This window comes from Aulonocara stuartgranti, assembly GCF_965226115.1.
Source record: "Aulonocara stuartgranti genome assembly, chromosome: 12".
In the NCBI taxonomy this organism is placed as follows: Eukaryota; Metazoa; Chordata; class Actinopteri; order Cichliformes; family Cichlidae; genus Aulonocara; species Aulonocara stuartgranti.
Window position 1 is genome coordinate 12,785,257 of NC_138948.1, and position 26,280 is coordinate 12,811,536.

General features: G+C 38.9%; 3 protein-coding genes across 6 annotated transcripts; 1 reads left to right on the top strand and 2 right to left on the bottom strand.

The window, feature by feature from the left end:
- Window positions 1-860: 860 nt before the first annotated feature.
- On the top strand, window positions 861-5,401 carry kgd4 (alpha-ketoglutarate dehydrogenase subunit 4). 2 transcript variants are annotated; one of them, XM_082554564.1, is made up of 6 exons: window positions 862-972; window positions 1,069-1,178; window positions 1,439-1,524; window positions 4,417-4,480; window positions 4,611-4,813; window positions 5,164-5,401. In XM_082554564.1, exons 3-6 carry the CDS (start codon window positions 1,471-1,473, stop codon window positions 5,179-5,181), a joined length of 339 nt encoding a protein of 112 aa, XP_082410690.1. In that variant the 5' UTR covers window positions 862-972; window positions 1,069-1,178; window positions 1,439-1,470; the 3' UTR covers window positions 5,182-5,401. The 2 variants fall into 2 exon arrangements, with proteins under 2 accessions (XP_082410689.1, XP_082410690.1); XM_082554563.1 differs by having other exon boundaries at window positions 861-1,178.
- Window positions 5,402-5,813: 412 nt separating this feature from the next.
- On the bottom strand, window positions 5,814-8,547 carry pdxp (pyridoxal (pyridoxine, vitamin B6) phosphatase). The gene is made up of 2 exons (XM_082554558.1): window positions 7,737-8,547; window positions 5,814-6,882 (listed from the first exon to the last, which is right to left on the bottom strand). Exons 1-2 carry the CDS (start codon window positions 8,332-8,334, stop codon window positions 6,536-6,538), a joined length of 945 nt encoding a protein of 314 aa, XP_082410684.1. The 5' UTR covers window positions 8,335-8,547; the 3' UTR covers window positions 5,814-6,535.
- A 3,513-nt stretch (window positions 8,548-12,060) lies between these two features.
- spef2 (sperm flagellar 2) lies at window positions 12,061-26,024 on the bottom strand. 3 transcript variants are annotated; one of them, XM_082553434.1, is made up of 39 exons: window positions 25,817-26,024; window positions 25,457-25,559; window positions 25,106-25,358; window positions 24,758-24,916; window positions 24,471-24,614; window positions 24,298-24,368; window positions 23,948-24,158; window positions 23,577-23,765; window positions 22,406-22,593; window positions 21,361-21,532; window positions 20,913-21,135; window positions 20,701-20,774; window positions 20,494-20,557; window positions 20,334-20,374; window positions 20,009-20,112; window positions 19,627-19,874; window positions 19,441-19,510; window positions 19,198-19,352; window positions 18,851-19,024; window positions 18,563-18,696; window positions 18,183-18,310; window positions 17,900-18,038; window positions 17,635-17,772; window positions 17,400-17,545; window positions 17,220-17,282; window positions 17,052-17,130; window positions 16,793-16,852; window positions 16,571-16,694; window positions 16,370-16,495; window positions 16,071-16,209; window positions 15,668-15,740; window positions 15,384-15,540; window positions 15,177-15,283; window positions 14,861-15,043; window positions 14,520-14,612; window positions 13,997-14,167; window positions 13,709-13,918; window positions 13,130-13,252; window positions 12,061-12,737 (listed from the first exon to the last, which is right to left on the bottom strand). In XM_082553434.1, exons 1-39 carry the CDS (start codon window positions 25,872-25,874, stop codon window positions 12,672-12,674), a joined length of 5,160 nt encoding a protein of 1,719 aa, XP_082409560.1. In that variant the 5' UTR covers window positions 25,875-26,024; the 3' UTR covers window positions 12,061-12,671. The 3 variants fall into 3 exon arrangements, with proteins under 3 accessions (XP_082409560.1, XP_082409559.1, XP_082409561.1); XM_082553433.1 differs by having other exon boundaries at window positions 17,220-17,285; XM_082553435.1 differs by lacking the exon at window positions 16,793-16,852 and having other exon boundaries at window positions 17,220-17,285.
- Window positions 26,025-26,280: the final 256 nt, after the last annotated feature.

A 26,280-nucleotide genomic window follows, 5' to 3' on the forward strand; every position in this document is an offset into this window, starting at 1 on the left:
TTCTCAGTTTCTTTCTGATGATGGGCGGTGTACACATATATTCTGTGTCTACTACTTGTGTCTATGCATCCACAAATAATCTGCAAAGCAGAGTTAAAAGTGTTATAACAGAGTCATTGTTCAATGCTATAAGACCTGTCATTAAATAATAAGGCTAAAATTAGTGAGATTTATGCTATCTATGGTTTATTCCTGCAATGAGAATAAACAGTGAACTCAGTTGAACTCTCTGATTAACTGTAGGCCTGTTACTCAAAGCATAGTTAATGTTTACCAACATAACGCCTGAGTATATGTCTACAGTAAGCACAAGATGACTTTAGAACATACCAGAAAGGACTGGAAACTTCTTGGTCTCATGGTTGGACATGGTGTTTATTACCCATCATTAAACTGTTCTCATCTTTCCCATTAATTAATTTGACAAAGCTTAATTGGAAAATAGGATCTGACAGTGTCTGCATTCTAAACCAGATGCCTGTGGTTTTAAAAGCATTTGCACATTGTTTTCCAGAAGGCCTGTAATGAAAGATGTTAATACGTTTTACTAAGAGAACTGCTGAGACATATAAACTATGAGAAGAGAGGAAAAAAAAGTCAGATACCCAATATGTGCTGGGTTTTCCTCTCTTATGAGCACCAACTATTAAGGAACAGCAATATTAATAACCTAATTGCTGTGTAATCTGGCTTTTATATAGATATTATACTACAAATACTACAGTATGTGCAACGCGGCACGAAGGAAAACGCGATATTGCTCCTGGTGACATATTTTCACAAATAAAAGAGCTCTGTTCCTTATCTCGCTTGTGATTGAGCGAGCACAGCCCACGTGACGAGGTTATCCGTTTTCTTCAAGGGAGTGTGAAATTAAAGATAGATATTTTTGCCGTTACCTAACAGGAGCCTTGTGTTGACATTTCCCTTATCATACGACAATATTCAATCAATTTTGTCGCTTTGACAACAGTAATGGTGTTCTGGGCCTTATCAGAAATCGGATAATTTTACTTTAGAGCGGGCTGGAGGTTTTTAGTGATACAGTTTTTCATGTTTTTTTTACAGGAGACGGCTAACGAAGACTGTAACGTGGCCTGACCTAACAGGACAGTCGCTGACAACACATCTACCGGCCACCTGCTATCATAGACAGAGGGTTAAAGACACAGCTAGAGGTAAGGTGTAGCATGATAACAGTGCATTTATCGCTAATGCACTTCAACCTTCCACTCAAAATGTATGTTAACGACCAAATCTTACCTAAAAATTAAACACTCTTCCCACAAACATGTATTGCTATTTGTCTACTATGACTTTCACATTACCTCCTGCACCGTTGTTATAATGTCATTCGCTGAACCCTTTCTGTCTTACGGGCTCGCCGTCGATAGCGCCATCATGTGGTGTTTTTGCGTGTTTTTCTTTCTTTCTGCAGCTTCAAACCGGAAGTAAACCCGAGAGGTCGTCATGGGGAGTAAAGTCAGCTCCAAAATGGCAGCTCCCGTCGCTCGAGTTGTTCAGGTAACGTTAACTACTTAAATGTTAATTTCTCCGGGTTTGTTTGTGTTGCCTCCTGATTTAGAGCTTATAAAGTAAAACGCTGCTTTTCCCGCTGTTCCGAACAGTAAACTACTTTATATCGTGCGGCCTCTTGAGGTGGCAAAGACCCGTCATACCCTTGTTAGTGCCCTTGTTCATAAACCGCACAGGACACATCAATATCGTTTAGTCACGTTGTGAGAGCGGCCTTTTAATCAATTAATTAAAACTTAAGGTAGGTGTAATATTAGTTGTTTTAGTTGTCAGTCTTGCTATGGCTGAGTATAGCATAAAACGGTTCACGGGGAGGCCTATATGTCGGTTAAAGACAGATCTTTGTACCACAGTAGCCCAGCAGAGTATTAAGGAACTGTACCAGCAGTGCTTATTTCCTACTAATAGACTAATTTTAATCGTTTTTCAATTACTGGAGGATATGAGCGATCTGTGATGTCAGGAAAACAGAAATAGTCTCTACAAATTTTTAATTTGCATTTAGCCACTAAATTTATGCTCTTTGTACCGAATAAATGTTTGTAACAGTACGTTTGTGATGACTGCTTGTCTGTTCTTTCATAACTAATGCGGATCAGAATTACTGCATTTTAGCTGCAGTTAGGCCGCTAAAATGCCTAACTCCCGATGTCAGGAAATATCTTTCACAGATTGGAGTTATAGTTATATAACATATATAACAATCATAAGTAACTGCGCAGTTCATTCAAAAGCTGTTTCTTGGACAAGTGTGGACTATACCTTTTTAATTTATTCATAAATTTAAAAAGTTCAGAGTTGAGTTCATGTGTGAAACTTAAAAAGTTTCAAAGTTGTTGTTGTGAACCTGCAACTTGCTGTCAAAGGAGCTCTCAGTGCAAGGGAAGCAGGCCACCCTTACCATCTGCAGAAACAAAACAAATCCAGACTAAGTCAATGATTCGGCACAATAAACTGTTAGCAATATGAGTAAGGTCTTGACTTGTATGGACGAGGTGGATGATTTGTTAACGGTGAGGAAAAACCTCTTCACAACATCCAACATCTAGAGCCTGTACAGAGGGTTCACTCCAAAGTCCAAATCATTTGCCACTGTGGAGAACAGAAAGGCCAGATAACACTAAAGAGAAGAGACACATGAAACACAGGTACTGAGACTCAGTGGCACTCAATCATGAAATCCAGTGCCATGAGGCAGAAAATCAGCTTTATGCTGTTGTTGACTGGACAGCAGTTCACAGTACGAGTGCACAGATAACCAAACCATGTCGCAAAATAAACTGCTGTGGACAAGTCAGTCATTTGACCTCAACACAGTTTAGTTATATTTGACTTGTTGAAGACAAAACTATAGGCAGAATCCATAATGATTTCCTGTGAAGGTATCTTAACAAAGTATTTGATTATTATATTATTTACATTTATAATATATCCATTTATTGTTATTATTATTGTCATTGTTACTGTAATGCTAATTTGTCTGATTATAACAAACAACTGAGACTCTGTCACTATAGACTGTTGTTTGTACCAAAAAGCACTTAAAAGATGGGCATACTGATACACTACACTACTTTAATGGGTTGATCTGTTAGATCAGAGGTTCCCAAAGTGTGGGGCCTGCCTCCTGAGGGGGGCGCTGAGCCATTGCAGGGGGGGGCGCGGTATGAAAAGAAAAAAAGAACGCTTGGACACTGCTAGCATAATTGACAGGTTTTTGATGGGGCTCCAACACAAATGCAAAGCAGGAGATGAAGCATCGCCAAATATGTTTCCAAACCAACTTCATTCCAACTTCATTCCAAGAGCCCTGCCTTTGGCTTCACCTGCACAAGTGCCGAGGTAGGTCTCTGCGACAGAATTAGTTTCCCTTGCGTTGGGAGCACGTGCTGGGCTCTTCAAATCACGGACAAACAGTATCCCACATTCTTGATTTTTAGTTCACAAACACTTCTTGTAATAAATAACTACTCCTGACATTTTGGAGATATTAACTCTTTATACAGTAAAGTTAGAGCGATCCTGCCACGATTTGTTTCCCTGGTTCAAATCACAGACTAACAGTATCTCAAAGTTGTTTATGTTTTTGAACCCATTTTGCACAGAGAGGAATTTTTTGAGAAATGTATTGATAGCAATGTTGAATATTATTACACAGGAAAAAAACAACCACACGTAAAATAATCACACCATAGGCAGAGGCGGAGATTTTCGAATCACTGAAAACAGAGATTTTCGGTGATTCGAAGCACCGTTTACGTGTGGACGAATAGGTCCAAACGCATAGAAACAGCTGCATTTTCAAAAATACCAGTGTAGGTGTGGACGTAGCGTAAGAGTTTGGAGATTATTTTATTACTACCTGTAATTTATTGCAGATTACTTGTATTTGCCTATTTGTTTACTAATTGATTGAGGTGTGAAATAAACCGCAATGGAGTTTGAAAACAAAATATGGGTGTGTATGGTTGGAGGATATGTTTGTGGGGGGGGGGGCGCAAACATTTTTCTTGTAAAACAAAGGGGGGCCCAGCAAAAAAACACTTTGGGAACCACTGTGTTAGATGCACTTGTATTTTGTATAATGTTTGCTCTGTTGTATGTTTTGTGGTATATTCCTATCAACTGCTGTTAGAAGGCTACATTAACTTAACGTTGAGCGCCTGATTTTACAAAAATACTGTCACAAGTCATACCATACATAAATAAAAAATTTAATTCACCCTAGTGTTGTTCATCATATTTTTCTAGCAGCTGTGTTTGTTTTAAAGCTCATTCACTCTGTTTTAGCACGTGTGGGAGACAAAAAAAACTGTCAATTTGTTGTCATGTCAGGATGCCTACCCTTTAACTGACTGCTGTTTGATTTTGTTTTCTCAGGCAATACGGCCTCATACTCCCCTGATCAAATTCCCCAACAGACAAGGCCTGCCCAGACCTAATGGTGAGCCTTTGTTTTTCCCAGCTGAAAGAACGTGTTCTTTTAGGTTCACATTTATCAGAAATATAATCGTTAACAATGCCTTCCCTGGTGATTATTTCATTACGTTACTCTTTTTCTTTTCGTCCTCAAGCCCAGGAGGCATTGAAAACATTAGCACTAAACCTTCCTCAACATAATGCTCCCACTTCAGCTGCAGCATCGCCTCAGTTATCAAGACCGCATGCACCTTTAACACCAATCCCAGGCACGCCAGACACACTGGCCTCTATTCAGCTACTTCCTGCAAGGTACCGCAGGAGACCGTTAACAGCAGATGAGATGGATTACATCCAGGTGAGGCTATCTTAACTGTACCCAGAGTTTTTACACAGAACTACTTGGTTCTTTAAAATTGAGCAGAGTGGAATAACAAAAGAGACGGAAAAATGTCAAATGTCAAGCAAAGTTGGCAACAGTATATGACCCACCTTTGACTGATCATAAACTCATAGCAGTAGGATTCAAAAGTACAAAGGTTAAGTGTATGGACTGATTGAGAACTTAGGAAAACTTACTGTAACTTGTTGCTGGTGCATAACTAGCTATAGAAACTGCAAGTAGAATCTGAAAGTTTTGAGTATTTAAGTATATATTTTGGCTGGTATTTGTGTTTATTTGTATTCTATATCATTTCTTTGCCACAGCGCGGTGGACCAGAGTGACATGAAGTGACGCCATCACTGCAGCCAAAGTCCTTATATGTTGAAGATCAGTATGTCTTTAATCCTGTTCCTCAGCACAAGAGAACCCGATGCCACATGTAGAATAAAATATTACATGGATCCTGTTAAAATGTGTATATGTTGATTATTAGTTGTTTAAGTGTATATGAACTCCATACAAACAGATGTTCACTGTAAAACACGCTGCAAAGGCACACTAGCTCCTTGGTTTGTCTTTATTCACCTGGCATTGCATATTTTTCTCAAAGATTTGTTTTTAATCAATTTTAGTTTAAAAACAAAATCATCAACTCATCTTTTTTATTCGTCCAATTTATCTAATTTTACATGCTGACTAAAATCCAAGCAGGAGGCTCTAGTATACAGAAGGAAGTTGGACTTTCCATGTCTCTCGCTGCACTTGAACTGATGGTTTTTGGAGCTAAAAGGCTGGTGAGGTAGTTGAGGCAACCATGCTGCATGAAAGTACATTGAGTTCATGTGAACGGCTGCATTTAAATGATTAAAATAATGTTGGATTATTTTATTGTTGGAATTTGATTGTGCAGATTCTAAACAAGCAGACATAAAGGGAATTCTAGTAACAGGCCACCACTCTTTTCAAGAAAAAATTAATTTAAGGTATTTATTGTTACCATTGCTGGCATGCTCTATATAGTAAACATTAATAACACTGAAAGTTCACAACAGTGCAGTATGATAGGCAACCATTATTGGCTTTCTAGCTATGAGTTTCAGCCGTTTACTCCGATGAATATTGGCACAAGTAGCACAGAAATGACAGAAAGGCCGGAAGTGAATGAACACTTTACCTGTCTGCCTGGCAGATTGTCAGCTTAGTCTCTACCAGAGCTGAGAAAAGCTCACACTGTTAGTTTTTTTTTATCTTCTTGTGATTATAATTAGAAGTGACACCTAGGCAAGCACACTTGAAGATAATTCAGCATTAGTAAGTACATGTCTCCTGTTTGGCAACAAACTTTAAACAGCCAGCTTCTAAACACATGAATTCAGAACAATTCATGGCTTTACAAAAATACCTCTGGATGTTTAAAACTCAATATCAAACACGGTATGATCTGTGTGAACACAAAACTGCAGTATATTCATAGATTATTATAAACACGTAAAGCTACAGAAACTGTCAAGTCACAAAATGAGCACAACACTTGAAGAAACACTGAGGTATGCACTGGATTACTGTGATTATGGAAATGATTTGCCCTAAATCAGTCTTGGTCACAACATAAACAGCGCCTTCTTATTTATTAAGAAACTAAAGACTCAACATTGCACTTGAAGCAATCTGTGCTCTGTACAGGAGACAGACTCTTCAGTTGCTCTGTTCGTCCAGTTCCTCAAAAGCCGGTAAGAAATCAGCAATGGTGTCCACCACGTAGTCGGGCACCAAGCTGTGGTTGGTGGTTTGGTCACTATTCCTGTACTCCTGGGCCTCCTCAATCTGAGACACACCAGTGAGAGTGAGCATGGTGTCGAGGCCGCAGTTGGACCCGAACAGCATGTCCGTCTCGAGGCGGTCCCCGACCATCAGGCACTGGGCGGGATCCACCCCTCTGAACTGACTGGAGATGCATTCGAACATGAAGCGGCTGGGCTTTCCGATCACAGTGGCCTTGCGTCCTGAGGCCACCTCCAAGGCTGCTGTGAGGGAGCCAGAACCTGCAGGGGGAGAGGCGGAGTAAAGATGACTGAATCACCACCAACCACTTTCATTTCCAGCTGCATGCTATTAATAGTTCTGCGAATCTCATATAAGCTGCTCAGTCAGTAGGTACAAGCCATAAATATTTTCCAGAGGGCCACTTGTTTTGGAGAAAGAAAAAAAAAATCACCCTTCAGATTTGTGGAATCTAAAATGGATTACTGAGTGAGCTAAACTGACAACTGCTCTCACATGTTTTTTGGGGCTTTTTTTTTTTTTTTTTTAAATCTTAAACATATCAGGAGGAAATGAGGGCAGAGAGGACTGATGACATGCACCAGAGCCCTGAGCTTGAGTTGAACCAGCATCTTTTACCCTATGGTCTCTGGGTAACTCAATTACTACCTTATCTTAAAACTCTGCAAACTAGTTATGATGAACTGATACAAGCCTGAGGCCAGGAGGTAGCTGTGCCTCAGGTTGTGGGTTAGTTATACTGCAGTGAAGCTTCCAGGTGCATTCTGTGTGTATCTGTGCAGTGGTGGGCCCCTGAAGAGTGGTGCAGTGAACAAAAAAAGTTTAAATAACGCAACAAGCCGGAGCTCTTGTTGTTTTAGCCATTTGTTCTCTGCAGACCTGTCCTGACACTGCGTATTCATGCTAATGAACATGTGAAAAGAAACCTGTGATGCACAAGCCCAGCTATTTTTGCAGAATAAGTAATTTTAGGGCCCTCTGACCTCTTGACATCCTGGTCCCTTGACCGCTAAGCCATTTTAGCAATCTATCCATGTCTGGCAGAAAAACGAATATCTTAACGTGACGTGAATGAGCAACACTATGTGGTAATTAAACCTCATCCCCATTATACCTGGTAGTATCCTTCCACCTGACAGAGGGTGCCAGGGGTCGTTGTCGGTGGCCAGGAACAGACACTCCGGGTCCTTCAGGTAGCAGGAGGCTTTGGCCAGTTTCAGAAAAGTCAGTTTGTCATCATGTCCAACCAGCACTGCCTTGACGTCCGGAGCCAGGGCGCAGTCGTAGATGGTGGCGTCCGGATCATCCGCCTCCTCCACGCAGGGGATGCCTGCCTCTTGCAGCTCTCTGCGCAGTCCGTCGCAGCCGATGACAAACACCTGGCCAGGGACCTTGACGACGTCTCTCAAGTAGAGAGCCGAGCAGTACGACGAGCTAAAGATCTGCTCCAGCATCACGTCGGTAAAGCCCAGCCGGTAGAACTTGTGCACATAATTCTCCCGCGGCCTGGTGCAATTGTTGGTGACGAACACCACGTTTTTGCCGCGCCGGATCAGCGAGCTCACCACCTTCGCGGCGCCCGTTATCGCGTTCTCTCCGTGCCATATGACCCCGTCGCAGTCGAAGAGAAAGAAGTCCTTCGCCTCAAGCAGATTTCTAATCTGAGGTCCTCGAATTTTCTGGCAGCCTTTAAAGCCAAAGGCGCCTGCCATTCCGGCTTTTTCCTCGGTTACTTCCGTCTTTCACCTTCTAGTGATCCCCCACGTCGAAAGCTGGTACATCATGCGGTGAAGACGGCGTGTTAAATGATACGAAAACAAATCAATGTCAGGAAATCACATTGCAGAGTCCTTGGTGCGGTTACATACACGGAGCGAGCCACAAAAACATTGACACCTAACCACGCCCACGCTGTCAAGACTGACCAATCAAACTGTAAAAGTTGAGCCAATTGGATTCGTCGATTATAAGAATAGTGCCTTCTAAAAATTTAATTGCGCCCCCGTGGCGGCTGATGGACAAAACATGGCATTAAATAAAAATTAAAAAAAGTCCAAACCAAACTCACTATGGGAGAAAATAGAGCACCACAATTAAAATACTTTAAAGGAGTATCCATTGTGCACAATGGTCCTATTTTTCATTTTATATAATCACTCATTAAAACCAAGGTAACATACTGAACCTTGAAGCAAATGGGCCACAGCATCTGAGGACCACTGCAGCTGCCACTGCTCTCAGGTAACAGCAGGAAACTGAGGCTGAAATTCACCCAGGCCCTCCAAAATTGGATGAAAAGTGGTTTAAAATACGTTGCCTGGTCTGATGAACCTTTATTTCTTAATGGCATTCAGATGGTAGTGTCAGAATTTGGTATGAACAGCATGAAAGCATGGTTCCAGTCTGACTTGTATCATCAGTTCAGGCTGGTACTGGTTGTGTCACAGTGTGGGGGATATTTTCTTGGTACACTTTGGGCCCCTTAAAACAAATTAAGCATCATCCAAGCACCACAGCCTATCTGAGTATTGTTGCTTACCACGTCTATCCTTTTATGCCTAAAGTGCACCCACCTTATAATGACTTCTTCCAGCAGGTTAATGCACCATGCCACAAAGCTAAAGTCGTCTCAAAAGGGGGTCCAATCTAGTACTAGCAAAGTGTAATTAATGAAGTGTCCAGTGGGTGTTGCTTCATTTTTACCTTTATTTTTTACCATTTTTTTCAACAAACACAAAATAAAAAACAATGTGTAATGCAGCTTAATAAATAAATAACTAATCAACACCAAATCAAACGCTGCAAATTTAATAAAGCTCTTTATATTTTTTGTGCTGTTCTACACTTTGGATGCCTTTACCCTGGAGGACGAAACTTCTATTCTTTACTGATAAGTATCCAAGCCATGGCCAATTGTTCATAACGCCAATAATAATATCTCTCTGAAATATACCAGAGTAAAAACAAAGTAGCAAAATAATCCTTATGACGTAAAAGAAACTTCATGATTATTAACAGAGAACGAAAAATGTTACAGGTATTCCTAACAGCAATAACGTTAATAATGATATGGCAGAAACCTCCTAAAAGACATAATTTTAACAACACGTGGTTATAAGATTTCTGTTAATGAGTTGCTAGCGGTGGCTCACTCTCAGTGCAGTCTTCACCTCACGTCACTAGGTGGGGCTCTAACACAAAAACATCCCAGATTTGAACTTCACGATTGCTTAAAAGTCAACAACAGATTCATGCACAGAGACTGCTGTTTTCTGCCTCGCTGTCCTTCCTTTCTCTCACAGACCATGAGCCGGCAGAAAGGTCCAAACTAGCTTAATCTTTTGACCTCTAATAAGTTAAAGAAAAATAAATACATACATTTAGATTTCAGAGATTAAACTTCTCCAATGTTTTAATCATTGTTTAACTTCCACTCCCTCTGTTGTACAATTTTACTGTTTAAAAATCATTATATGTTTGCTGGTTTCTTTATCACTGCAGGTGACCTGTAGTAAATTTGGCTTGGTTTCATAATAATTGCTGTAAAAATGTACAAAATACAGAAATTCCATCTTAAATCAGCAATGAAAAACATACAATTTAAGATAACGTAGAAGGGTTTTTTTATTACATTATTTTGGACATATATTACTAATGTTTGTTCCATGTACTCTGATCACTATTATATTTTGTTTTTCTTCTCTGCACTTTGAAATTCCAGGATTCTGCTTTGTTCATCTACAATCTTAAGCAGCTTTCTAATTTTCTTATATATTCCTTGTTTAAATGAATGCAATTTAACTAACTGCTAGACAACAAAGAGAAAAGGCAACAAAGCACTGAAAGGACACTAAAAGCTGTCCTAATTGGTTATTAGTGAAAGGACGAAAAAGACCTCCCACCAGCACAGTATTTAGACTGTCTGCTAATGGAAACAGTTTTTGATCTTAGATAACAAAGAAATCTCAGTCAATCAAGAGATAATTGAGGTAAGTTAAAAGTACTACTACAGAGTAAGTATAATTGAAATCAGATGCTTAGATATTATAATATTAGTATTTCTAAAGTGCTACTGACAACTAAGTGTTCAGGGATGATGTGCAGATATTACCTTTATTGTAGAAGTCAGTAAAGAATAAAAAAGGTTCATTGCCTGAGCCCAGATGTTTGAGTGGTCAGAAAGTTGGGAACTGATCACTGGAATGTAGGATACTGGATGGATCCTGACCCTTCAGAGTGCCAGGATAGAAAGTTATATAATGGACACCTGGAGAGAATCAAGAAACCATATAAAAAGTCACAAAACCTTTTGAGCCTCTGATTTATTTATATTGAGCTATTGGGAGAGTACCTATATACTGTTATGATATATTACTGAGGTAATGTAAAGGTTGAATGGATGACAATAACCCTGATGTACTGGGTTTGTGTTCCCGGATGAAGGAACAGGGGTTACAAGCATCAAGGTCAGTAATATCACAGTGTTCCTCTTGAAGAAAAGTTATTATCTCCTGCTCTCTCCAGCAGCCTTTCATACCGGATGGACAGGAACCTCCTGAAGTTTGAGAGGTCATTAAAGTTGTCCCTGAGACAAAGAGAGGGGAAGCTATAATGACTTTCTATTTTTTACAGTACCATTAACTCAAGAATGCTCAAAGAAAGTCTAACAGAGACTAAATGGGCATACATTTTTGTTTTATTTTTAAGATCCCTGAGACTTTATCAGCAGTGTCTTCTGTCATTTTTGTATATGTAAACAAGTCGTCTAAAATTTGTGTAATACCTGCTCAGTAAAAATCTTGTTTGTTGTTTGGAAAAAACAGTGCTTTCACTGTTTTTATATCAACGTAAGGTTTACCTAATCGTGTATGAACTTATATATAATATACTCTAATGCAATTTTTTAACAAAATATTGGTGTGTGTACTCTGGTGGCACGGTAGTTAACCTTACAGCAAGAAGGTCCTGGGTTTAAATCCAGCCTGAAGCCTTTCTGTATGGAGTGTGTATGTTCTCCCTGTCTCTGTGTAAGCACTCTGTCTTCCTCTCACAGTCCAAAGACATGCATGGAGTCAGATTAATTGGTAATTTTAAATTGCCTGTAGGTGTGAATATGTCTCTATGTGTTAGCCCTGCAACAGACTGATGACCTGTACAGGGTGTACCAAAAGCCTTGCTCTGTGGCAGCTGGGAAAAGCTTCAGCCTGAATTGGATTTGTGGAAGAAAAGGGATGGATGGACACGCCATTACTCACCAATCAGACAAACAGGATCTTGGCAGACTAAAGGACTGAGATAGCCAGAAGCAAAAAAGTCCAAAATACATTACCCGTGCTGTTTGTATTATGTGGTAACAAAATTATTCTCCTTCATTAGAAACAGATAATAAAAACCTTCCTGCTAAAACAGTTTCTTATGGAAAAGTTCAATTTAATGAGCCAGGCAGCTTATTAAACTGAGTAATGATCAAGACAAGTGGACAAATTTCCAGAAGATATCAGCAGAACAAAATGGATTATCACCATAAAACCAAGAAATGCCTCATGCTTGGCAAAATCATCCTTTTACAAAGAGAGGTCCTATTATTAGAACATAGTATTGGTATAATAACATGTTTTTTTGCCTTTAGTAAAACAAATTGTCTAACAATCTACATTATTTGTTGAAATATCATTTATTCATACTTCTCCGTTTATGAAAAAAGTGAAAAGCTGCTACCATAACATATACATCCTGAATGAACTATGATAGGGTTGTTGGTGCCACAGTAGGAAGTGACGGACAAGTCAGGCTTGACATCTGAATTATCCTGGACAATGCACAGAGTTCATTAAAAAAGAAGCACCTCAGTCATGAAAGTTCAATCCACCACCATATGTTATTGTTCCCATCTCAAATATGTAGTACAACACCAGTGTATGGATGCACACCTATTAACATAGCATTTTAAACATTAAAGTAATTAGAACACTTCAAAAGCATCCACATGTGCATTTCCCAAGTTAGAGTTCTTCACAGTGCGGCCAGAATTATGTCTTTATCTTATCCTTTATGAAAGTGTTGAGCTGTTAGTCTCTCCTCCATGCTGACTGTCCAGTAACACTCCATGGATGTTCTGAAGGACAGTGAGAGAATACTCAGTGAGAATACATTTGCACATTATGTTAAATATACAGTTGAGTTTACAGCCATCATCATTTTGGGCATTTAATGATTTCTTTAAAGTGTTCTTTTTCCAGGGCAGATGACGTTTCTGCCAAGAAAAGTTGTCAAATATCCAGCCAGAATTATGTCAGAAGCTTGTTGATGGTAATCAAAAGCATTTGGTCATTTGGTCAAGGTGCAACTTGCTAAGCGAAAAATAGGAAAAGTAGGCATGACTTCTACACATGACTCAGTGTAGGAGAGGACAAAGGTTATGCAATGTTGGACTCTCACTGAAGCCATGGGTCAGAGTAAAAAAACAAACTATGATCAATACTGGTAAGTCAGTAAGTAGAAACTTACCACAAGCTGGTGGTGTGTACAACTCTCCATCAGCGACAGAACAGAAGGATGCTGAGAGAGAATGGAAAAAGGGACATGGTCCTCAGGATCATATCCCAGCTCTCTGAATACTTCCACCAGGTTCTGCAGGCCAGCAGACAGTAATAGTATTATCATTAGAGAAGTGCTTAGTGTTATGGTTAATATTTATGCTCATGGTCATGATACGCTTTGTTATCATTGCTCCTAATGGCTCCTAATCCTGTCCTTGGAAATGCATCTGTTCTTCAGTTCTGCTATTACACACATACAACAACTAACAGTTTGTTATACTGGAGATTTTCTTCAGGGGTCCATCTTATTTTGACAGCACCTCAATCATAGTACCATTAAAAGACTAAACATAGTGCCTGGAAGGTAACAAGTGTGTGATCTTGTAAGACTTACAAAAATTACAAAGCCTTGCTGAGATAAGACCTCACCTATTTTTCTACATTTATTCATTTTCCAAATTAATCTAATCCTTCATTTATTTTAGTTGTAATTTTTATTTATTAAATTTACTAAATGCTCAGTTTTAGCTCTCATAGGCATCCATACCGCAGTGTGCTCCTTCTGATTCGGGCTGCCGGAGGGAACGTGGCTTTTGTCTTCCATCTTAGTGATTTTGTGGCAGATGACAGAAAGGAGAGCAGGGATCGACACTTCCTGCTCATCCTCCAAAATGCTTGATGCACTGAGAGCCCCTTCTTCCTTGTAGTCAAGTTCAGAGGAGGAGAGGTCTGCATTCTCTTCTATGATGGGCATAGACTGAATACACAACCCACAATGATAATGTGAAATGCAATGCAGTGATTTTGCATGATACTTTTCCTTTTACATACTCACTTTGACAAGATGGCTCAGTGAGAAATGCGTGAGTTTTTGACCAAGGACCACGCTAAGTGCTCGGATGAAGCCCTGTGTGGGGTTGGGGTCTGCAGCAAAGTACTTCAGCATGGACACATAATCCAATCGAGAGGGCGAGAAGGAGTGGTCTGCAAACATGTGGAAAAAGAACTGAGGAAAGAAAAAAGACCACATTTTACAGTTAATTCATTTATTAACTGCAGCTCATTTAACCTGAAAAAAGATGATGGAGAATTAGAAAATGATCAGAATGACTGGATCCACTCCCTTTTGTGTTGTAGGTTAATGATTTTTACAATATGGAAATGAACAAAATGGCATTTTTTATTGTAACATTTCAAAAGCTGGAAAATGCTCTATAGCACCTTTGATGTTTTTACACTTTGTGGGGTTTTTTTGTCTTTTTTTTTCATTTATGTTGATTGTGCACTACGCCCATCTAAATTTACCACTGTGGCAGTGAAACAACCCAACCAAGTTTTTAGGCTTGATAGGAAGTCACCTTGCGAAGGTTGGCCAGACGCACATAAGGTACAGGCTCAGAGGGGTCCTCGGGAACAGTCTGGACACTTTCAGTGGAGAACCACAACTCTGTCTGATGACAAAGAGGCAGGAAAGCTACTTAATCACTTCCTTTTAGGGAGGTATGTATTTCATTTTATACTCTACCAAATACATAATACAGTCTAAATGTGATATTATAACTCAAACCAAGGCCTGATCACGGAACAAGAAGGGTCATAGAAAGTGTGAGGGTAGCTTTATCTAGAGTAGAATGATTTAATGTGATTTTTAAAAAATCTGTTAAAATGTTACAGTTAACAAAGCAACAAATGGACTTACTCTCAAGTAGTTCTCCTCATTTATATAGCCTGTGTCACCAGTATCTGCTGCCTTGAACTGTTGTAGCACATCCAGCAGCTGACTTAACAAAGGAAATGGCCAAGGAAGAGCAGCACTGAGCAGAAACCGACGCCAGTCTACCAGCTCATAGCTGTCCGTCAATGAAGACACAATCTCCATCAACTGGGAACAGAACAGACAATAACACTGTTTGCAAAATCTGCATAATATGACAGAACAACATGAGGCAGAAATGTTTTGCAGTCTTTAAACCACACTGTCACATATTATTACTCAACTCTAAAAGTTTCTGTACCTGCGATTCACTTTTGTCCATCCAGGGCTCAGGCAAGGTGTCTTTGCCCATGTTAGTAGTTATGATATCTTTGAGCAAACTGAAGAACCCAGACGTAGACATGAAGCCTTAAAGTCAGCAGGGAGGAGAAGTAAATAATGGATTAACTGACAGACATTACTGTAGAATTAATTGCTCCACACCAGAGCTTGTCTCTCCAATTTGCACCTGATGGAGAAATGCTGTATAGCTGCTGGTACAGTAACTCTAGCTGAGCTATGGTTGGGGTGGACCTCATGGGTTTCTCCAAAGGAGGTGGACGGGGAGGGGGAAGTGGGCTAGCAACCACACGGCAGTCTCCATTCAGATAGAAGTCAGAACACTCCTGATGAATAGAATATGGAAAATGATGGAAGTGTCAGATTCTTCTGGAATAATTTATTAAAATGTGATATATATATATATATATATATATATATATATATATATACAAGAAAGAAGTCATTACTTACCAACACCAGCTCATTCTTCAACTTAGCACCAGTCTCTATATGGTGGTGAACCACTTCTGTTAATTGGTCAATGCTAAAGAAAAGAAGAAAGACTCATAAAATATGAAGAATTTCTTTTATGCCATTTATGACAGAAAATTTCTCTGATTCAAAAATAGTGTATAAAAAGTTGACCATTAGTATAACATTTATCTTAGTGGCAAAAGCACCTATTGACATACATGTATAGCATTATGGTAACAATGACATACTAAAATCATTTGTCGCACAATAAATAAAAATTACATCAAGGGGCAAACGTGTGGTGATACCCTTTGCAAATTGTGAGGCTTAGATAATGCAATTACACTGATAGGTTACTAGATCTGAAGACTTTCAAGCTGATGCTCACACTGTACCATACCTCTTCATTTCTGCAAGATAGCGTTCGTGTAGCCACTTCTCCATGTTGCCAAAAATCTCTTCTACTGTGCTTTGCAGAGACTGTACCATCACCAGACCATGAGCTTTCACCAGTGCAATGCGGGCCTTTACCGCATCCTCTAGAAAGTAGGCACATGCACACAAACAACCATATATACATCAACACATCTGCATGTATGTGCACAACTCAAAATGCATAAATAGATGGATATAAGAGGCAGAGAGAGAAACCACTTAGTGTGTGTGTGTGTGTGTCTGTGTATGTGTGTGTGTGTATACCCTCATGAGTTACTGCAGCTGAATATTCTCCGTGCAATTTTTCTCTAACTTTAGGATTATAAGACTTCTCTGAGTTTCTCTCCTCGGCTGTTGCCTGGCTGGGTGTCTGTGGTAGGGATGACTGATCTGGAGCAACAAAATGAACAGTGAAAGTTGTGTGGGCACCACTATGACTTTATTAATAATCTACATGAGACATGCCTTTTTTGGATGACTCCTTTTGTTTGTTGGTTTTATTTTCACTTGTGGAGGCTTTCTCCTTTTCTTTCTCTGGTAGTTTCTCGTCCTGCTCTTTTATCTCCGACCGGTCTGTTTCTCCTGACACCTATAGAAATATATAATCCATTCCATTCAGAAATCAAGTATATACTTCCATAAAAATACCTCCATGAATTTTTTTTAGGAATATACATAGACCATTACCAGATTGCTGATAGCTGTGAGTGCTTCCTCATAGCCAGATATCAGTTTTTCGTGTGGTGGCTATTATATTTTAAAAAAAAATTTTTAAAAGTGAAATGGTCAATAACATCAACATTTTTATGTAAGTTAAGGTACAAATTCACAAACCGCATCTAAAATCCATTAACATTAGCAAGATGTGTCTATGTGTGTGTGTGTGTGTGTGTGTGTGTGTACGCTGAAAAATAAAGGGCACATAAAGAGAGACAGGAAATCTGACTTGAACAGGTTCTGGCTGATCTTGGCCTTTTGTCTTGGAGACCCTTCCAGAGGCTCCAGGATGTCTGGTGAGTGGAGTACTAAAGAAAAAAACAAAACAAAACAGGGAAGTGTTTCTATGACTGAACAACAAACAATGAAAACCAGTGCAAGTGTGCTTCTCCCTTACAAATGTAACTTCTTCTTGTCCTCTCCTTCATCCAGATTGCACAAACTTGATCCTGGTGGTTCACTACTGATGAAACAAAAACTTTCTGTGCTCATTATGTGTAAATATTTAGCATCCTATCATTTCACTAATTAATATGTATTAATATGTCTGAGCGGCTAATAATAATATCCGTCTTGCCTCTCATCCTGATCCTTATTTTCTGTGTTTTCCATTAAAGGAACATAAAAAAAAGTTGAGAGTGGTTTGGGAAGCATCTGTCCACACATGCTTAAATAGTAGACCCTGAGAATACAGAGCGTCTCCTGGAAGCGGTTCAACTCCACCTACACAGCATTAACAATCAAAGATTATGGTGATATTTAAGAAACATTTTATGTAAGAGACATAGCCAAAACAAAAACTACAATGTTACCTGCGTAAGTATAGAGTGGTGGTTGACGAGAACAACAATGTGCTCCTCCAACCAACCATCACTCATGAGAGAAGCCCTCTCTTGCTCATCCTGCTCCTTACGCTTGTCAGTAATGTCCCACAAACGTTCACGTAGCTCCTGTATGCCCGCAAATCATTAAATCATAAATATATGTTTTTTTTATTTTAAGTTTATTTCATTGGTTTTTAATACAAATTTCATGATTTTAGGAATATTTGTTTTGTTTTGTATTGTAAAGTCTTACATCCAATCTCAGATGTAGCTCTTCTTTGGTATCCTCATCTTCTTTCATATCATCGGGTATGCTGTTGAAGTTCTTCTGCCATTGAGACACTAACTCCTGCTTTAAGTCTGGGCGCCCCAAATAATGTTTGTAATGCTCTCTGCAGACACCAAAAACCAAAGAATGCACATTAATAAATTAATATAGCACCCGTTTTCATAAATGATTGTTTTCAATGAAAATTCATCTTTTATTTGTAAAACATTTCTGACCTATAGGTTTAAACAAAGGCTTGGCAGAATACCTGATATTAAACAGGTGATGGTTGATAACAGAGCGTTGCAAGCGCAGCTCTTGCATCACCGTCTTTACACCGTCTACATAAGAATCGCACAATGTGTCCCAGTATGAGCACAGGTACTCTGGGATCTCCTAGACAGGATCAAATGGAAGTATGAGAGGACAGAGTAAAAAAAGACAAAACCAAACAAAATACTCTTTAATGCAGCAGAAGATATATAGCAACGAATTTCATCTAATAAATCTCATTAACTCTGAAACTGCTCATGGACTAAATTGTGTAATAAAGCCTCCCTATAGTTACCTCCAGGGAGTCATATCCGCTAACTAACAAAACTAAATCTTTCAGGGAAGACAACAAATGTATACAGGGTCGTATCATACTGGAGGAAGTGGCTCATCCACATAGAGCTGGACAGATGATCGGGGGCAGAAAGACTTAGACTTAGGTGAGTTTTTGGGGGCTCCTTGACAGCTAACACTGCACACTGAGGATAGTGATGCACTCCTACTGGGCCCTTTTGAGAAAGCAAGAAAAAATATGTAAATAATCACAAATTAGTGCCAAACCACCCTAATATACTTATTTGTCAAAAATATCAAATGACCTAAAACAAGTCAGTGAAAAGACACACATAATTGTTTAAATTAGCAGAATACTGAGCAAGTCACCTCTGAGACTTTGGACCTCTTCCTCTTTAAGGCTGGAGCAGGACTCTGTGGGCTCAATAGTTTCTTCAGTGAGAGCTGTAGGCTGGTCTACACCTGAAGGTACACTTGAAGAGGACAACTTGGGAGCTTTTGCACTGTCTAGTACGGCATTTTCAACAGGAGGACTGGAAAAAGCTGATAAGAGAATATGTCATAATTTTGAAAGTAAATGCTATGAAGAAGTGATCTACAACACTTAGTTTACTATATAAATAAAAGTACTGTAGCTAATCCTGGAAGCATAGGCAAGGACGATGACAATCCAAGTTCACTAAATTGAGCTGAATTACAAAACTCCAACCACTCACCTCCCTGTGTTTTCAACATAGCTTGATGCAGGATAGACTCCACCCTACTGTAAAGCTCCTGAACGTCTACATCTGCATCAACACGGACCAAAATGTTTTGCTTTTCGCCAAACCATTTCTCCAGTTTTGGCAAGGTATCCTGAAAAGCTGTTATCCTGAAGGGAAGAAATCATGTTGGATATTAACAGACACAGAACAAAGGTTATTCCTTCAAATTAAGCTCCCTATTTTCTTCTTTTGTACCTGTGTCCAATCTGTGCCAGATACACATTCTTGTCTGCATGCTGGGAGGTTCTAGGAGCATCGTCCAGATCTGCACAACATAAACATTACACTAAGATTTAACTTGTTTCATGTAAACACAGCCTAACAGTTAATATTTGGGTGAATCTTAATATACATTTTTAAGCTCCTAAGAGTTTATCAAACCCATTTTAGTGTATCCACGACTGATTGCATGCTCATCAGGGATATCCAGGAGCAAAACCAGGTCCAGCACAGGTGCAGGGGGTGGTGGAGGTTTTGGTGGATTGGGATCTTTAGCAAGGTTCTTGCTGCTATTTACAACTTCCTTTTCTAAGGATACATCTCCACCAAGGGCTTTCTCTAGAAGATGTGCCTGAGCGATGTCAAATGGGAATCCATCCAGAATCCAACCTGACTGAGATGGAAGCTGACTAATGCAGACACAATAATTATTTCACTATGTAGAGCATGATTTGTTGTTCATTTAGTATATGAATATTTGGATTTCTATTACCAACATGACATTTACTGGTAAAATTAAGACAATGGCCTCAACATTTCTCACCTGATCGCCTCTACTATAATGTCCACTAACAGCTCATTAGGGATAGTGTTCCCTTTCCTCAGCTCTTTTTCCACAGCAGCTCCTTGTATGGCTCGCTTCGAAAGCTGGAAAAGTAAGAAAAGCTTTTACCCAAATTCCAAATCATTCGATTTTCCAAATATATATTTGTTTTTTTTTTAACAACAAAGATCAAAAACAATTTCCCTCAGGCAGATTGGTGTTATAAAATGGATACAGGCTGTTACGTAGTATAAGTAAATAGAAAAATGATAAGTAAATTCAAAGATGATAAATACAACACATACAGTACACAAACAGCACTTACTGTTGCATTACCAGCTCTATTTTCTTCTTGGTTTTCAAGATCTGGAAAAAGATGAAAAAAGAAGTGATGATAACAGCTTTGTGTACTAAGCAAAGAAACACACCATTGTGTATAATACAAAACAGAGTAGAATAAAATCATTAGACCTTCAGTAACCCACCAGATTTCACTGATGTGTTTGCGAGAGGTTGCTCATTGTCTTCCTCACGCTGCTGCGCTGTGCCCTGTTAATTTTGTCCAAAATAATTGTTTGAAATGACAGCAGAAATAACTGAAATGTTTGCCGTGAAAAATCTTTTAAAGTCTATTTATAATAACAATGGATGCTACTAAAGTTACAGTACTCATTTTACTGTCTCTAACTAACCTTCTCTCCGTTCTTGTGAGCATTCAGTGCCTCTTCAATCAAAGTATCAGTCGATAAGACGTAGATGCCATGTGCTGAAGCAGAAACAATACATACAGTGACAACTAACCATGCAATTATATCCAATATCCATTTATAATACAAGTATAATATAAGTAAAGATTTAAGTGGAGATTAACTTTGTGTTTGTATATGCATTTCTTATATCATGCCTTCAGCAATCTTGGACAGGCAGGTGGTCTTGCCAGAGCAAAACTTTCCAAGGACACAGGCCTTAAGGATAAAGTGTGGAAATAGGGATGATGATGGTTCAGTGATGGGTGGATCAACAACGTTCCTCAGTCGTTGGACAATGTACCCAAGAATATCATTGTTGGTCACGGGTAATTTCACTTCCACAGCTTCCTCTGGCCATCCCCACTCACCCATCATATTCTGACAAACGTATGTCAAAGACAAAGAGGACCTTAGGCATTCAGACAGCATCGGGTACTTGAATTTAGATACACACTTCTTCAATGTCAAAAATGTAGCTCAATCGCTCAATCAATGCCACTTTTTATTCTAAATAAAGTTACCTCGTCAACAAAAGTTAGCTAAGGGCAGGCAAATGTGCATACAAAATATGTTTGAAACACTGCATTCATATTTCAAACTCACAGTGTATTCATCATAGTCCTGGTTGTTGAGTATCTCCTGCTTCTGAAGCTCTATAGTGTCTAGTGGTTCACGGAACCCAAACCCTGGCTGGCGGTCCTTTACTGGCTCATAAAGTGGAAGACCACTGAACAGCAATTCCTTCCACTCTCTCATCAGCTTCTCTGGAATCCGACTGGACATCATAGCAGAAAATGACAGGAGGCAAAGCTTGAATTCTGAGGTTGGATATGGACTATAAATCTGAACAATCTCCAGTCTCTTAATTCAACCGTAATACGTTTCTTAATGTTGTCTAAATGTATTCATTTATTCAATCAATGTTCACTGAGGTGGAAAATGCTGTAAATAAACTCTGCAGGGATGCTTAATCTGGTCATGAGTAGGAGCGCTGACACAAGACATGAGACATGTAAAACCTAGTATAACATACATACAGCATTGCAGATAGACGGATAGATCAAAAAAAGCAAATATGGGGCATGATGAGCATGAGAAAAGACAGTCTGGACATTTACATGGCCCGATTTTATTTGACCACTGGTCAGTTGTACAATGACAGTTTCCAATATTGGTATTTTTTCACAGGTTTGAACTCACATCAGCATTTGCACCATACTGTGCAGTGCTTTAGCATTAACATTAAAAACAACTTTCAGTTAGATTTCAGTTTGTCAGTACTTTCCTAAAATATTTTCTATTTTGTTTTTGAGTAAAAAGAAACTAAAATAAAATATAATCTATATTTTAAAAAGTGCCCAAATTATTTCAGTTACTTTTTCAGAAAAAAATGTGTTCTAATTTAAACAAATTAAATCTGTATATAGAGCAGAGTACGTGCTCTTTTCACCCTTAGTCCAATTATTCACATCATGAAGTTGCCAATGTAAAAATATTTCTGCAACTTATTAGTGGTACCCTCTGAAAACATACATAACACATTTTTGAATTTTCACACATTTATCAAATGACCAAGAGGTCTGTTTTGAAACCAAACACCATTTGCTGCATTTATACTTCATCTTTACAAAGCAACTATGTTACGTACTTTCCATTGAGCAGTCGATATTCTCCAACCTTTGTGGCCAAGTCCATTATCTGCTCCAAAATGCCCCTGCAGTTCTCAAAATGCTTCTTATATTTCCTTTGAGTTCTCTCAACAGCAATCCTGTTACAGAATTCAAGCTCCTTTTTGATCTCTTCTGCACGATCCAACTTAGCCTGCTGAGCCAGAGCCTATATGAGACCCCAGTCAGAAAGAGGGAATCAATGGAGATGGTATAAAGGTTCCTGCTAATCACCAGTGTTTTTAAGAAATTAGGGAAGATGCTAAATATTACATTTCATCATTTACTGCATAAAATTTAGTACTAAGTTTTATTCACAAAGAGTTCTGAAGACAAAGACAAAAAATAACAAAAAGGAGAATTTATCACTACTACTGCCTAGTGCACAAAAAGGCACAAAAAGACCCTATAAGAGATTCTGTGTACATTTAATTATATGATTTTATACATTTCTTCTGTAAATAACAGCTGAATTTGAAAAATGTTTTCACAAAATTCTCCTCTGATGTTGCCTGAGAAATTAAATTAGTGATAAAACCAGCACAAAATGGTGACAACATACAAAATATTTGACATTTAGTTAAGTGACTCTATGTTCGTGCCACTGTCATCAAATCCCATAAAAACTATTTAAAAAAACCAGTAATTAAAGTATTTAGCATTGTTGTGTATTCATCGTTTATTCGTCTGTGCCACAGTACTCCACCCCCATACTGTTTCATCATATCTGCTTTTTGTCTTTTATTGGGATTTGTTGACAATTAAACTTATAATGTTATAAAGTGATAACAGTTAACCTGTAAATCTATACCACTGCTAATAATTATACGCTAATAAAAAAGCTATATTTTCACACTGAAACCATAGTGAACCATGAACATCACTAATTTGTTTTCCACTAAATCTGTCATCTGTAGTGTATCTGTGACCACTGAATGGACATGATTCATACACTCTTAGTATATCCTTTATCTATACCTCTCAAGTCCATCTGTTTCTCTTCAAGATAACAAATTCTATTGATGCAATACAACCTGTGTAAATCTGGCCTTTTATTTTTATCCCTACTCGACAATTAATACTATTACTGACCAAGCCTAATACAAAACAACAGCAGTGAGACATCCCTCCTCATATATCATCCTATCTCACCGCCTCCCTGTCCAGAGCTTCCTGGAAGTCTCTCTCTCTCCGCTGCTGGTACTGCTGTTCTCTGAACAGGCGGTTCTCTCGGATGACCTCCTTCTGCATACGTATCTGAAGTAGCTGGGTTGCCAAACGCTGCTCCTGCTGAGTCTGACGTGTCAGTCGCTTCACCAGTTGCTCCTCTCGTCGTGCCTCCTGAAGGGTGAGGAAGAGGAGGCTAATTAGCTGATTTGGGGGTTAAAATGACAAATGACAGTCAAATAACAGACTATTTGAGGTCAAAGAAAATAGGAGGGATGGAAAAACATTTGAGAACCACTGGATTTTTTAAGTATATCTAACAAAGGCTATTAATATTTCTAAGCGAGATGTTTCACCTCCTGAGCTTCATGGACCTTGAGCTGCTCCACCAGGAATCTGTCTTGTCTTTTCTCTCTCTCCTTGCAAGCTATAGCATTTTCCTCCAGCCTCTTTCGGATTTCTTGTATGTATCTGTTGCTGGACTGTAACATCACCTTATTTCCACGTCCAAGCAAATCACGGCCCTGACTGCTGCTACCAAGGGAAAAATCTATGGGGGACTGACCACTAAAAATAGAAAGAAAGAAAAAAACATATGTAAAAAGTTATATGGTAGCAAAGATTTAAGAGTGGAACAAATGTCCATTAAAACAGACATTTAAAAATATGCTTAGTTCATAAATAAAATATTTTCCTTTTCTCTTACCTTGATGATAACCCAGCAGTAATTACCATCTTCCTGTTTGTCTCAAACTGGACTATTTCAGTCTGGACTATCTATGTGAACAAAACACAATAACACCCAAGAGACAACAGACCAAAAATGAAATTTCCTCTATGGGTTAGGAAATTATTACAGCATTTTTAGCTCTATCACACCTGTGCTTGCCGTTCTTTGCGCTTCTGCTGCTGCTGTCTCTTCTTTAGGCTGAGTTGTGAAATGTATGGAGGTGGCTTAGGCACCTGCATATAAGTGGTCTGGTTAAAAGTCATGCCTTTGTGCTTCTGATGAAATGCCTGCAACTGCAACATACACAGTTCAGAGTAGTAAGTATCTCAAACTTTATTTATTGCAATAGCATAATATAAGATAATGTAAGAAAGGAAAGGGGTTTTAGTTATAGACCAATTTAAGTAAGCTAATATTCTATTTAATCTTCCAGCACCTTGTCAATATTCTTCAGTCTTTTCTCATCCTGGACTTTGACTTGTCTCTTCTGCTCGATCGGAGGGGTCACCACAAACTGCTGGAATTTCTCCTCATAGTGCTGGGAAATTTTCTGAAGTTTCAATTCTGTATCACGTTTCACCACCTGACGCAGTCGCTATGTGAAAGGAAAAAACACTTGAAAATACACCTAAGGGCCCAAATCATGATTTCATTTTTCATTATTCGTAAAAAGCAAAACATTTTTAAACTCTAAATATGTTTCTTACCGATCAAAACAAACCTGCTTCAAAAGGAAAAAAGCCTCTAATAAGCACATACAAAACTCAACAAACAGCCCTCTTACGTCAGAATAGATCTGATGCTCCTTTTTGTGCAGGCTTGCACATCCTGCTGGCTGCATAATTTCCATCATTGTCCCACTAATTTCTGCTTTCCTGTTCTTCTCAAGTGAGACATAGAGTTGGTATAGGAGGCGTGTGGCAGCCCCCTGCTTCTCCTGAATTAGGTCTTGGGCTGTGTTTATGTCGAAGGAGATCCCAAGTAATTGGAGAGTAGGCTCAAGGCGGGTAAAATTATTCAGTTTGGAGACAGAGGTGCTAAAACGAAAGGTGTGATTTACACTTATTATGAACACCTTAAATGAACTGCAGAATTAAGCACCTGTAGCTAAGAGACAGAAAAAGGGGCAACTTACTCTTTCTTCATAAACATATTGAAATCGTTTTGCAGCTGATATTTATGCAAAACTTCCCCCATTAGGTAACCACTGGCGAAATCTTTGGCAATGGTCTTTGGCTCTGTAGAGATGAACATTTAGTCGTTTACCCAAACAAAGACTGGTATAATATATTTTGAGCAGTCCAGACAAACTATTGGCTTAATGAGTTAACGTGTTGATGAGTATTGTGTATTAACTTTGAAATAATATCCCTTGGATTGTTGACTTTATAGATGGACTAGCCCTTTGTCTTTTTAGCGTCCAGGAGCTAATAACAACATCTATACCGAACTTTAGCTTCATTAAGCTAGCAGCTAGTTCGTTGGACAAACTTACCTACAGCCTTTGACAGCTGGAGCTCCTGGTTCAGCCACCGGCACAATATATCCGACATCGTACTTTTTCAGCTCTTACATTTATACTCAGACAACACACCACCTAACGCTACTAAGACTATGACATTTTAGCCCCAGGATAACGTCAGAAAAAAACAGCGGAGCATATCCCACTGGTACACCGTTGCCATGGCGCCCTATCAACATTACCGCTGGCGTTATTAGAATGCCTCAGTATAGCTTACCCTGGATCAGTTTTTATTTCACAAACAAGTGTAATTAAAAACTAGAATTAATAACTGCTAACCGATCCAGAACCTGTGCTACTTAATACTAAAGGGACAAAAGTATTTTTAGCTACACAACCATCATCAGACATTAAAGTAAAATAATAATTTGTAATGGGGACTTAATAATAGCACACTGGGCACGTTGATTATGGTTAAAATGTTTATTAAAAAAAAT